The following is a 13,812-nucleotide window of genomic DNA, read 5'->3' on the forward strand; positions in this document are numbered from 1 at the left end:
CCAGGCCAGACTGTCATATTTCTGTACTTCATCCATGGCATTGAAATTGATTAGAGGGCCAGCTTCCTGACCCTCCCTCCCTCTTAATTGATGATTTCTGAATGATTCAGAAATTTTTCAAAAGTGAACTAAAACAAAGCTATTTGTACTTAAGGGAAGATGGTGGTGGTTATTATACACAGGAATGGAAATTTGAGATTACTTTTAAAAAATACTAAGATATATGTAGAAGAGATTTTGGAAATAGTTTGTTATTATTTATCTTAACATGGTAGTTTAATATTTGTAAGCCTCAGCTTAAACTTTTCAGAAAAATGTTAACTGTAGTTTAAATGAGCACAGTTTTAATTTAGGATTCTGTAGCAGTAATTACTTTCTAGGCTTTCAGGTCAGACATACCTTAGACCCTATGTTGGCTCCCGCTATGTATTAGATATATGTTCTTGGATAAGTAACTTAATTTTCACTTTCTCAGGTACTTTGTTTGTAAAGGGTGTACTAGTAGTATCTTCCTCATAGCAGTGAATTTATACAAAGTAGCTGGCACAGTGCCTGTTGTGTTATAGGATCTTTTTAAGTTTTAACTACTGTCATCAACATTCTTCTCATCATCTCTGATAATAACTCTTGGGATAGTGCTTTGCCTGCTGATTTTCCAAAGGTTTTGTTGGGATGGGTGAGTTGCACATGTGTTCTCAATTCAACATAAATGTCAATGTTACAATACAATATTTTTGGTTTTAATTGATTTTCTATGTATCTGCTTTGTGCCAAGATATATATATATATATAGAGCAAATAAAGGATGAAGGAAATTGTTCAAGTCATAATTGTTAGAGAAATTAGCTAGTTTTGCCTCTTCCAGCTATTGTTAGATCCAATAAAGAATAATTTAATGGTACGTTCAATGACATAGACAGTTCTCAAAAACACTATGATGAACAAAAGAAGCCAGACACAAGAATAAATACATGCATGATTCCATTTATATTAAGTTCAAGATCTGATAAAATTACATTATTAGAAATCTAAACAGTGGTTTGCATGGAGAGAATCCAGAAACTGTGTTTCAGAGTTTGGGGTAATTAAATGCCACTGATGGATTTGCTTCACTTAGTAACAGTTTTTTCTTAGATCATTGAAAAGTTGCCCTTTTGAAAGTAATTAACTCTTTATATTAAGTTGAGATTTGCCATAGAGCCTGAGAGTTTAAAGGCTAGTCTTTTAATTGAGGTAAATATCTATATCAATGAGGTTTGATAACTATAAACATTTGATAAAAATAAATTCTATCACTTCAATTCTTGTGTGCCTTTCCAGTCACTCTCTGGTTCTCTCCATGCAAACCACTGTTGTTTTTTATATTTATAAATAAAGCTACTTAAATCATTCTTGAACAAGTCCTTTCTTGAGGAGATACACTTTTGTATCTATTTTGGGTGAATAATTAGGAATGGAATTGGGTAATTAAAATAGATATATATTTAACTTTATAAAAAACATCCAGATCATTTTTCAAGGTGGATGTACTCCTACCAGCATTATATGGGAGATGCACCAACATTTGATATTGCTAGACTATTTAAATTCAGGCATTCTAGTTAGTAAGAAGTTATATTTCATTGTGATTTTAATTTTTATTTCTTTGATGTTAATCTTCAGTTTCATTTATCAATAATTATTCAAAAATGAATCAGGAGGTACTTATTAAGTACCAGGAACATGCTCAGCAATGTATCTAGCTTTTCGGAGTATGGTTCTCTTTAAAATTCAAATAAGTTAAATATTTTAAAAATGAAATAATTTAAGGATCCTCTTAAATGTTTCATTTGTATATAATCTTAGTTTTCATATTTTTTATTATGTTTATTAATACCCCTTACTAGGTCATTCTTATCTATAATAATAAAAGCGTAATTTGCTCATTAGGCCGGATGTCCTTCTGGATGACCTTCCCGATGAAGCCGGGTCTGCAAGAGAAGCCCGGGTCCTGGATGCCAGAAGGAAGCCGGTATCGGCATCCAGGGGAAGGAAGGCCTACTCTTGCACGATTTTCATGCATCGAGCCTCTAGTCTATAATAATAAAAGCATAATATGCTAATTAGCCTGGACAGCCAAACAACCTTCCAGACCAAAGCCGAGGCTGCGAGGGCCGAGCCCCTTGCATGAAATTTGTGCATCAGGCCTCTAGTACAATAATAATAATAATAATAATAATAATAATAATAATAGTGTCATTCTTAGGTAGCTAAAACTCCATTGTTAATTAGTTCATTATTTTTGTTTCCCTCCTCTGTCAGATGATACTTGATTTATTTTGATTAATGGACTGATTATCATGAAAGTCTTATATCTATAATTTCAGGCCCCCAGTAGTCTTCTTGATGCTTTGGAACAACATTTAGCTTCCTTGGAAGGAAAGAAAATCAAAGATTCTACAGCTGCAAGCAGGTACATTATTTTTCAGAGGGCAAAGAGCAGGAGTGATGTTTCTGAGTCAATGAATCCAGCTCAAATTCTAAGTTATTTAATGTCACTTTATGTTGATTTAATAACTTATAAAATTGGTTTAATGATAGTATCAACCTCATAGAGTTGCTGTGAAGGGTTAAATGGGTTAATACATGTAAATTCTTAGAGCAGTTCCTGATCTTCAGTAAATGTTAGCATCTGTTAAGGTGATGATAGTGACTACTTGGTCTAAATTGTGTTCATATAATGCTGGTGGTCTTGATCCGGCATCTAAAAGGGTTCAGAAACCTGGAGAAGGGGCTGTGCGTAAATTAATCAAGAGTCCAGAGATGAAACATAATTTTGAAAGGCATATGGGGGGGCAGAGGAACCTGGCTAAAGAAACCAAGTTCTTGTCTCAGGACCCCTTGACACAATTTGTCCTAAGGCAAGGTGGAGATGTACACATCAAAGGGTAGAGTTAGTACAGAATCCAGTGTTAGATTGGGAAGTAGCCTACGGTTGTTCAGGTGTTTGGCCAACAGAAGGCAATAACGTAAATTAAGATGCCCTGAGCTGTCTGGCAGCAAGCAGTCATCCTTTTTAGGTTGGGGGAAATGCCTTTAGCCATTCCATCAGGCTCAGCCCTTGTTGAGTCCCCAAGTTCCATCAACCTTTCGATGAAACTCTTGCAGTTATGACATGCTGGAATTGGCTTCCGGCATTCATAGTGTGAAGAGTTCTCTTAAAGATGATAATGCATTGATTTGTTTGATGTTTTATAATTACAAATTGCCTTTTTTACAAATTTGATCAAGCCTCACAATAGCCCTGTGAACTATGCAAGTAGTAACTCTGGGCCTCAAACCTAGGATGTCTGACATCAGATTTTATCATCTTTCTCTAATGTCAGTTCATGGGATTGATATTTTAATCCGTCTGTTAGGCTGAGTTCCAAGACGAAGACCAATTAACTTAGCAAATTGAAAGTAACACAGACCATCTCACATAAATCTTGTAACATGATTTCTGTGTTGGGTAGTGATTGAAGTAATTTTCATGTATTCTTACAAAGATTTCTTTTTAACAGTATGAAAAAAATTTGTATGAAGTATAATGAGAACCTTCTTTTTAGACATTTTTTTATTTTTTCAGAATTTGGTGTTTTTTGTTTTGTTTTTAGCAACAAAATTTAATTTGTAAAGGAAAATGTTTTTACTGAATTTTAATAGTTTTTAATTCTAAATATGCTCTTTGAATTTTCTAGTAGGCTTTTAAAAGTATAAGCCCAAATTATAAGGCCCAGAGATTTGAGAAAGTAATGAAAAATAAAGCTAAGGAGACTGAAAATTTGTTGGGTTTCTTGCCTTCTCGGGGTGGCTTAGTTGGTTGGAGAGTACACCAAAAAAGATTGTGGGTTTGATTCTTGGTCAGAGCACATACCTAAGTTGCAGGTTTGATCACTGGTCAGTATGTGTATGAAAGACAATCAATTGATGTTTCTCTCTTACAGTGATGTTTCTCTCTCTCTAAAAAAATCAATAAAAACATACCCTCAGGTGAGGATTAAAAAAATTTGTTGGGTTTCTTGCATTTCTGTGACAAGTATATTACTTGCTCCTTTATTAAATTAATTTTACATAAAATTTGAATATTTTTGCCACTTATGTGCTTTAGAGTAGAGATTAATGATGCTTGGTATGTGATAAAATGAAAATGAATAAAGGTCATTACTGAAGAGTAGTTCTTCAGGTTAGCATTCTTTGCTACATAGGTTTATTTTACCTAAAATTAACATTTGGGAATTTAATGTTGGGGTTTATAGTATTGGTAAGGTTTTGATATAAGGGAAAGGAAGCAGCTTACTGTGAATCTGCTAGTGAGAGGTGATGCATTGTGCATGACTAATATGCTTGAAAAGGAAATTCTAATTTAAAAGGGTAGCAGATAAAGTAGGTGCCAGATGGACCAGTGACTGGAATGAAATTGACCTTCCTTTGAGGTATCCTGTGGTCCTCTGGGAACGACATCTTTGGGTGTTATAAAGGAAACATACCTAGACACATTATCACTGGTATTAACGTTTTACTGTTCCTGTAGTAGTACTGCAAAAACCCAGGCTGTAAATTATTGGAGTCATTTCCTGTGAGAAACTCAGTATTTTTTTACTCATCTGGGTTTTCTTGAGAGTATGTGAGCTCTTTCCTAATTGTATAGGTTCCCTTCCTTGGAGCTTGGAATACTATATTTTCATCAGTCTGCAATGTCTCTCACCTTTATTGAGAACCCTTTCCAAAATCGAACTCTTACTTAAAAAGAGTGAATATGTGGCCTTAGCCAGTGTGCTCAGTGGTTAGAGCATTAACCCCTGCACCGAAGGATTGCAGGTTCTATTCCCAGTCAATGGCTCATGCCTGGGTTGCAGGTTCCATCCCTGGCTCTGGTCTGGGCATGTGTGTCTCTCTCACATTGTTTCCCTCCGCCCGCCCTCTATCTCTATCTCTTTCCTCTACCCTCCCTCCCTCCCTCCCACTTTCTTTAAAAATCAGAGGAAAATAATATCCTCTGGTGAAGATTAACAATAACAGCAACAAAAAGTGTGTGTAAATCATCTAATTGCTAATAATTCTCTAGGTTACTGGGTATAATATTTCATATGAAGTACTGGTTTTGACTTCAGAAGTTCATAATTATAGTGCCTGTTGGTTGCCAGGTCATTTCATAACCAGGTTGTAAAGTGAAATGTTTGGCAAAAAGCCAAATTACCTTTGTCCAATTATTCTAGGGCGACAACACTTTCCAACGCAGTCTCTTCCCTGGCAAGTACTGGCTTGTCTCTTACCAAAGTGGATGAAAGGGAAAAGCAGGCAGCATTAGAGGAAGAACAGGCTCGTTTAAAAGCTTTAAAGGTAGGTGTGTGCATTCTTTTTTTTTGGGAAAACAAATACAGGTGTTCATAAAATAATTAGGACCTCTATAGAGACTGATAGTATTTAATGTATAGTTGTTCAAATGAGGTAAAACTCAGTACTTAGTCTAATTTTTTGTCCTGAAATTGGATGACTGATAAACAGAGAATACCTTTCTGCTATCAGAACAAAATTAGAAAATACTTTTGTTTAGAGGACATACAAACAAATCTGCTTCTGGATTCCTTATGGTAGCTTCCTTTCTCAATAGGAACAGCGCCTAAAAGAACTTGCAAAGAAACCTCATACCTCTTTAACAACTGCAGCCTCTCCTGTGTCCACCTCAGCAGGGGGTATAATGACTGTACCAGTCATTGACCTGTTTTCTACCCCTAGTTCTTCTAACAGGTAAGTGGAGAGGTTAAAGATTTCTATTGAATACTTAGGTTTAAAGACTTCTAATAGAAATTTTGTAGAGCTTTCCAAGTTTAATTTGTTTTATTATTTGTAATCATAAATTCATACAAAGGAGGTGCTGATAAGTGGTGGTATAGGTATAATCCTAACATATATAAAAACCCAGGGTCTGTAACGTTCAAAACGACCTAAGGATCGACCAATTGGAAGTCAGTCCTGCAGTCAGTGCTGTGGCAACCCAGCACTGACTGCTGAGGGGGCTGCAGATCAGGCCCGGAGAGAGGCCTGGAGAGAGAAGCAGGGTCTGATCCATAGCCTCTGTGGCAGCTGTTGATCAGCCCTTGCCTCTCTCTTTCTCTCTGGGCCTGGCCAGCAGCTGAGCCTCTCTCTCCGGGCCTCCACGAGGGCTGCTGATCAGCCCCTCCTCTCTGATCAGGCCTGGAGATGCTGACTGGCATAGAAACTGACCAATCAGAACCAAATCTGGGTGAACTGTGAGGAGCCAATGGCTGCCTAGGAGGCAGAGCTTTTGATGCTGACTGGCATAGAAACCGACCAATCAGAACCTAATCTTAGGTGAACTGCGAAGGCAGACCTAAGGTGGGGGCTGAGGAGGGGTTTTAAGGGCAACCGCTGTTTGGGATAAGGTGTAAGAAAGCAGTTCAATTTTTTAATGACCAGTTTGGCAGTATGGCTGGCTATCAGTCCAGATATAGGGATTATGTATTTTTGTCTGCCAAGAGCATCTCCTCCTGCTGAAAAAGGCTGCCCCCCCCCCCCCCCGCCCATTTAAGCAATCCTATTTTCTGTAACCTGTCTATACTAATAAAAGGGTAATATGCTAATTAGACCGGGTTGACTGGCCATCTTTTGGACGTCCGACTTCCTTCCGGACAAAGCCATGGTGGTGGGGGCAGAGGCAGTTAGGGGCAATCAAGCTGGCAGGGGAGGGCAGTTGGGGGCAAGATCAGGCCTGCAGGGGAGGGCAGTTGAGGGCGAGATCAGGCTGGGAGGGGATGGCAGTTGGGGCAAGATCAGGCTGGCAGGGAGGGCAGTTGGGGGCAACCAGGTCGGCAGGCAGAGGCAGTTAGGGGCAGTCAGGCAGGCAGGCAGGCAGGTGAGCGGTTAGGAGCCAGCTGTCCCAGATTGGGAGAGGGATGTCCAACTGCCAGTTTAGGCCCGATCCTGGGCTCTCGGACTGTGATAGGGCATAGGCCGGGCTGAAGGATTCCCCCGCAAGTGCACGAATTTTGTGTCCCGGGCCTCTAGTTTATAATAATTGGAATAGAGTAGATTATCTCTTGGCAAACATGTCATTGTTTATGAACACATTTATGAGGTGTCTAATGATTCAAGACCCCTTATAAGTCTGGGAGGTGTGTGTGTGTGTGTGTGTGTGTGTGTGTGTGTATGTGTGTGTGAGAGAGAGAGAGAGAGACATGTATTTCAGAATATCCTTTCATTGGTTATTAAATGTCTTTTTCATGTCCATTCCTTGGTGTTAAACTTAGTAATCTGGAGCACAGTAATAGTTTAGTTGCCTACTGAAGCCTACCAGATCAACATCAATAATCTTGTTACTTAATTTAAGCTACTTAATATTTCCAGGCAAATTAAAATAATTGGCTTTTTCAAATCTGTTCTGTCTTTTACTTCTTAGTGGTTTAAAGTAGAAGTGTGGAAGTCAGATTGTGGTTTGAATCCTGGCTCCGTTAATTTCTTAATCTTTTTTTTTTTTAACCTGTTTCTAAATAAGATAATGTATAGTACAGTATAGGTCAGAGTTTCTCAATATTAAGTTAACATCAGAATCACCTGGAGGGTTAATTAAACCGCAGATTTCTTAGTTCTACCCTGAGTTTCTGATTTAGTTGGTGTGGGGTGAGGACCAAGAATTTTCATTTTCAACAGGCTCCTAGATTTAGCACAGTGTTTAGCTCTCTAAAGTATCAGTTGTTTAGTGAATTTAGTTATGTGTTTTTCTTTCAGCTTTATTTTTTGTTTTCTTTTTGTATGCCACTTTCCTTAATCCCCAACAAAATGACATTGAACCCATTACATATTACATTTTCCACTTGGGGACCTTGTAAAGAAGTTTGTTTTAGGGGAAATGAATGGAAAAGAATGTTGAATGTTTGAGGATGAAAAAATATTTTTTTCATCTAATTTGACTATGTTTTATTTCACTTAATCTACTCAGAAGTTTTCACCTTTTTTATAGTAATTGAGGGCAAATCTTACAGCCTATTACAGAATGCGTATTGCATATTCTAAATGTATTTGTACTTGTACTTACCAATGTATAAAACTATTTTTTTATATCTAAAAGACATTTCTTTAAAACAGTTTTAAGTGTAAATTAAAAGTGATCTAAGCTGTGGTACACTTAATGCTTCAGTTCATGGAAATCCTAGGATTGTTTTTTGAGTTGTTATTCCTTAATTAATTACATGAAAGTCTTGTGATAAAAAATATATAAGCATTCCCCTCTGGAGTTGTGTAATGGATGGCTCTGTTATAAATTTATAGCTATATGCATGTTTTATTTTCCCCTGAATTATTGACATGTTTGGAGTAAGAAGCAGTAGAGGTGAGGTTAAGATATTTTACTTTGTGTAGGCGTATTGATATTGCAAATGCAATTGAAATTATTCAGATGCAATTGAAATTCTTTAAAAGAAAGAAAACTTTTTAAAAAATTGCCATGTTGTTTCATATTTTGAATCATGTCCTTTAGATGTTTTCATTTCAATAAGGAAATCAGTATTTTACTGGGGAAGTTACTGATCTTTTCCTGAAGGGTTATTATTACTTGAATTCTATGCAAACTGAAGATATGGGTACTTGAATATTTTTCTAGGCCTTTTTAGAAATATGTTGTTGTGTGAAGGATATGCCATTGTTATCTTACTGCAACTATTCCTCCTGAGATTTACGTTATTGAGCCTTTCTCTCCGTTTTCTTTGTACTGTTCTTATTTACTTGGGAAAAGGAAGTGACTAATGTGGCAAAGTTTACCTAATAAATCATCTTTTCAAAATATCTTCCTAGCTCATCAAAGCTACCAAATGACTTGCTTGATTTGCAACAGCCAACTTTTCACCCACCTGGACTTTCTATGTCAGCTGCTTCTCAGGTAGCAAGTACATGGGGAGGTAAGCATTAATGAACTCTATATATTGTACAGGCATCTTCCCTCCCTATCCCTATTCTGTGGTATTTTACTTATTTGCATAGCTTTGATTACACTTGATACATGAGAACTTAAAAAAATAATAAAATGGCAATGAAGTATTTGCCCTTTGCAGACATGTTTTTTTAATTACAAGTGTAATTTTAGAATTCATGTTCAATTAAATTATGAAATGAGATTTAATGAAGATGAAGAGGAAGGACCAGGTGTATGTTTAAGTATAAAATTACTCTCTCATTGTTGACTTTCTAGTCCATAATCAGAAAATGTGTAATAGTCATTTTACTTTTGGTATAGAAAAAAATTTACTTGGAGGGGGAAAGAAACTCGTCTTGTGTAAGTATATAATAAAGTTCAATAAAACTCAGATGGTGTTATCAGGCAATGAATGAACTATGTTCTGACCAGGAGTGTCATGACAAACTTTATATACTACTTACATTTAAAATATTGATTTAATTCAGACCTATAACATTTTGGTATTCAAAGATTTTCTTCCTAGTACCAACAGGAATGTTTTGCTGCCTTGTAGTAGTTCTTTGATGACTATATCATGACCATCACCGTGGCATCTTTAAAGGAGTGAGCCTAGTCCATGTCAGTTTTTAAGCAGTTTTGCTTAGATATTTAGTATGCTTTCAAATCATTTCCTTTGGTAGGTTTTGGTGCTTCTGTTTGTTAGTATATATATAAGTATTATTTTACAAACACTCAAAAAATATTTGGGAGGGAAAGGAAATATTCCGAGAAAGGGCACTGTCTAGGGCAGCGGTCACCAACCTTTCGTACCTCACGGACCACCAGTGGCCTGCGGACCACCATTTGGCGACTACTGGTCTAGGGAACTATAGAGAATGGCAAACTTACTTTAAAATTTATATTGTGGCTCATATGTAAAATCTGAATTCATTGGCTCTCTCATATCAAAGATAAATAACATAGTGAGTTTTTATGACATATGAATTAGACTTCTTCCATCTATATTTTAATAATTTGAGTTTTAAGAACTTTTATGTTTTGTGTTTTTTATAATTATTTCTTAAGGCTCCCTTTTGTATGATAGAATATAATCTATATGAAAGTAGATGTTTTCAAATATTTTTCAGTGCTATACCCCCAATATCTGATTTATAATAGGTACTTTATAAATACTTGTTGAATGGCATTTTCTTTACTTCTAGACTGGGTCATTTTTGGTTCAAAATATTGGTCAGAGAATTGCAGGAGTAGTGAAACACTAAAACACTAGATTTTTAGACTTATTTTGTGGGCCATAACTTAATTAAAAACTAGTGGTTTCTGAAGGCAAGTGTAATTTAGCTAAATCTTGAGATCTGGGAGTAGTAGTTTCTAAAAATTATAACCTAGTTTAGAGTCAATAAATATTTTAGATTTAGCTAAATGAACTGTAGACAGCTAATTCAGATTAAAGAAAGGAGTTGCTTAATATTCGAATTAGTCCTAGTTTTAGGATTTTTAATCTTCTAAAACTTATGTGCTTATTTTTTTGCTCATTATAAATTGCTTTGGAAAAGGGTAGTAGAAATAGCATGGCTATTTAAGCAATTTCAGCTTGCTTCCCATTTAAAAAAAAAAGAGTAGTTTTTCTAAGTTAAGGCTGAGAAGTTGTCTTTCTCAATAGATGAAAAATTTTTACAGAGGCTAGTGAAAATTAATATAACATTTCAAAACTTAATTCTGAAATTATTTTGTCTGGACACCATATACCATTAATTCTAACAATGACAAGTTAAAGTTTTTGCTTGGAATTATTTTGAGCTCATATGTGAAGGCAAATAAACAGTTGCTGTAGGAGAATAATTTTAACTAATTTCAGCCTGTAAGAATTGTTCTATGTCCTGTGATGAGAAATATCCATAGCCATCTATTTGTGAATAGAATATCTTGAAGTACATTTAATTATGTTTTCTTTTTCTGTTTTTATTTTGCCTTTTGTACTATTTTCATCATAATTTTCCCCATATTTTAACATTAGGCTTGCTGTGTACAAGTGAGACTGTTAAAAATGTTAAAAATATATAAATCAAGTATAGTGGAAGCAAGTACAGAAGCAGAAAAGCTAATCATTACATATGAGGAAAAGATGGTGATCCTTACTATGAACTCAATTTAAGAAGACTTAAAGATATTTGGCTTCTGAGTTGGTGATAATTTCAGAGTCTTACTTCTGCATATTGGTAGTTTAATAAGAGTATTTTAAACAAAAATCTTGAATGCTTCCTGACAGAATATTGTTCATCTCCATGCCATTCAGATTAAGATTTTTTACTTTATTATTAAAACTAAAGTTAGACTGAGATAAATTAATAAATAAGTCTTACATATAAAAAGCTTTGATCATAATGATACATCTTTAAAAGGTTTTTGAAATTAACCATTTACCTGAACATTTGAAATATCTATCATTTTGCATTGTTTGCTTTTATAGCATGTGACAAAACAAAGATAATTATTTTTTATTCTAAAATCTCATTCTATGCTTCTCTCTTCATTCGCTAAAAATGGATGTTAATAGATTTGGTATTTAATTTAGTTCTTATTCTTACCATAAACACCACAGACATGATGTATATTCCCAATTACAGATAAGTTAGTGATACAGAGTTAAAGGGAGGTAAGGGTTGTATGCTTATGTGAAAGGCATTTAAGATTCCACCGAAAAGAGGGGGAACACAAGCTTTCCTGTTCCTCTCATTGCATTATTAATGAGCCTTTGATTTTTAAAGAAGTGTTCTGGACTCTAAACAAGCACTTGATATTGAATACTAATATCTGAGAAGATTTACGTTTCCATCACTAAGAAAACTGATATTATCAACTCAGTACACTTTGTATGTTTTAAGCAAGATTTCTAAATTCAGGCAAAAAAGAATTATCCATTCTGAAGTTTAATTTGCTTTAAGTCCCAACTAGCATGAAACAACATTTTATGAAAAAAAAAATTTTTCTGTGTATAAAGAGTATTTAGAATCTCAAGACTATAATATGACTGGACAGGTTTTATTTTAATCCTTTTTTTTGGATTATTTTTCTATGACTCTAGTATAACAAAATTAATAAATAATGATTAAAAATAATGTAAAATTCATTTTTAAAAAGTTTAAAGAACTTAAAGTTGCCAGTCTAGTGACTAAAATTTAAGTTGGAAACTAGCTGGAACATGATTTTTTTGTTTTAATGAATGTTTTTATTATTTGTATTATAGTGTCTGTTCATTCATTAACATCATATAGAGTACCTGTTGTGTTTTGTAAAGTAGATAAGAACTGGTTTTTCTAATTGTCTGATTGACCTAAATACACATGCACTTACACATGTCTGCATATTCTTCTTGAGGATGTTTTGTTTAATAGAAAATGATTGATAGTATGTGCTTCGGCAAAACACTATAAATCAGTAGAATAGCAGATAACTAATAGTGACCTTTCCTGAACATGTTTTTTTTTTTTTTTTTCATAAACCAGTGGATCTGTTGTAAAATTGTGTGTTCTTTTTTTGAAGGACTTCTCTCATGGCTTTTTTTGCATAGAAATCTAGAGAAGTTTTTTGTTGCTTATTGTCCAACAAAGTATAATGTACTATAAAAAGTGCATGTTTAAAAATAGCACCGTCAACTGAACCAATCAACTCTAAACTTAAATGGGCTTCTTATACAAGAAAGATTTAGAGAAGTCATTACATTTTTATTTTAGTACAAAAAATACAACATATCTATTTTCTACCTTTTATTTCTGAATTATTTTTTCTGAATCTTTTTCCTTATTGTTCCATATATCCTTTCTCTGCTGCTGTAGATGCTATTGATGATGCCATTCCAAACTTAATATAGGAAATATTTTAACATGATTCATCTGCGTTTGAATAGTACACCGACTTAATATAGGAAATATTTTAACATGATTCATCTGCGTTTGAATAGTACACCGGTAAATTTTGATACCTTTGTAGTACTTGACTTTTGGCCGTGAATTGATGTTCCATATTAATGCTTAATTCCTAGAAAGGTCCTTCAATGATACAAAAATTTTAAAAGATTTATGATATTTATGCCAGTGACCTCAACATTTTCTTTATATTTTTCTTTTGTAAACAGAAAAGTTGTGGGGTTTGTGGAACACTTGCCTTGAATTTATTGATTTTAAGGAAAGTATGCGTATATCCTAGTGAGTGAGCGGGTCTTAGGCCATTGCTGCCTTCTTGTTCCATTATACAGCCTTAGAGTAAAATACAGTGCTTGATACTCTTTAGGTACCACGGTCTTCTTCATTGAGGGTCCCAAACTAGAATAGACAACGGGTTGTTGTCTTCTCATTTTTTTATTGTGTTGTAAGAGAAAAAATTATGATACTATATTTTTGCTACTCTTTGTTTTTTCCTCACTCTGTTTACTTAAGGTAGGATAAATGGCTTTCTATCATTAGCATGATGATTATTTTGAATGAGGTATAGGTACAGTAAATGCCTGATGCTAAAACAACTTTACATACAGAATTTGATAATAGTATATATATACTAACATTCTAGTAGGGAACAATACCTTTGTTATTTCTTCAATAACAAATAACAATACCTTCCTTTATTTTTAAAGCCAAATCTTTAAAACTCTTAGCTTGGCCTTCAAAGCTGTTCACAGTCTACTAAATGGCCAGTCTTTAGCCTCTGTTTCTAATTTTCTTAAAATCTTTTTCCTCATCATTGGATCTTTTCTTCATCTTTATTTTCTTATTTCCTACTTCTGAACTTATACAAGAGTTATTAATTTTTTGAGTAAACATAGCTTTGCCATCAGTCAATACATGTCCCACCTAGAGTGAGGAACA

General features: G+C 34.6%; 1 protein-coding gene across 13 annotated transcripts in view; it reads left to right on the top strand.

The window, feature by feature from the left end:
• Positions 1–13,812, top strand: part of PICALM (phosphatidylinositol binding clathrin assembly protein) — a 111,490-nt gene that overhangs the window by 62,802 nt on the left and 34,876 nt on the right. For all 13 annotated transcript variants that reach the window (XM_028128473.2, XM_028128498.2, XM_028128482.2 and 10 more), the window contains 4 exons: positions 2,367–2,452; positions 5,238–5,361; positions 5,633–5,769; positions 8,830–8,933. In XM_028128473.2, the coding sequence (XP_027984274.1) occupies positions 2,367–2,452; positions 5,238–5,361; positions 5,633–5,769; positions 8,830–8,933 (451 nt within the window). The remainder of the gene's footprint in view (positions 1–2,366; positions 2,453–5,237; positions 5,362–5,632; positions 5,770–8,829; positions 8,934–13,812) is intronic.

Source organism: Eptesicus fuscus, chromosome 13 (assembly GCF_027574615.1).
Source record: "Eptesicus fuscus isolate TK198812 chromosome 13, DD_ASM_mEF_20220401, whole genome shotgun sequence".
NCBI lineage: Eukaryota > Metazoa > Chordata > Mammalia > Chiroptera > Vespertilionidae > Eptesicus > Eptesicus fuscus.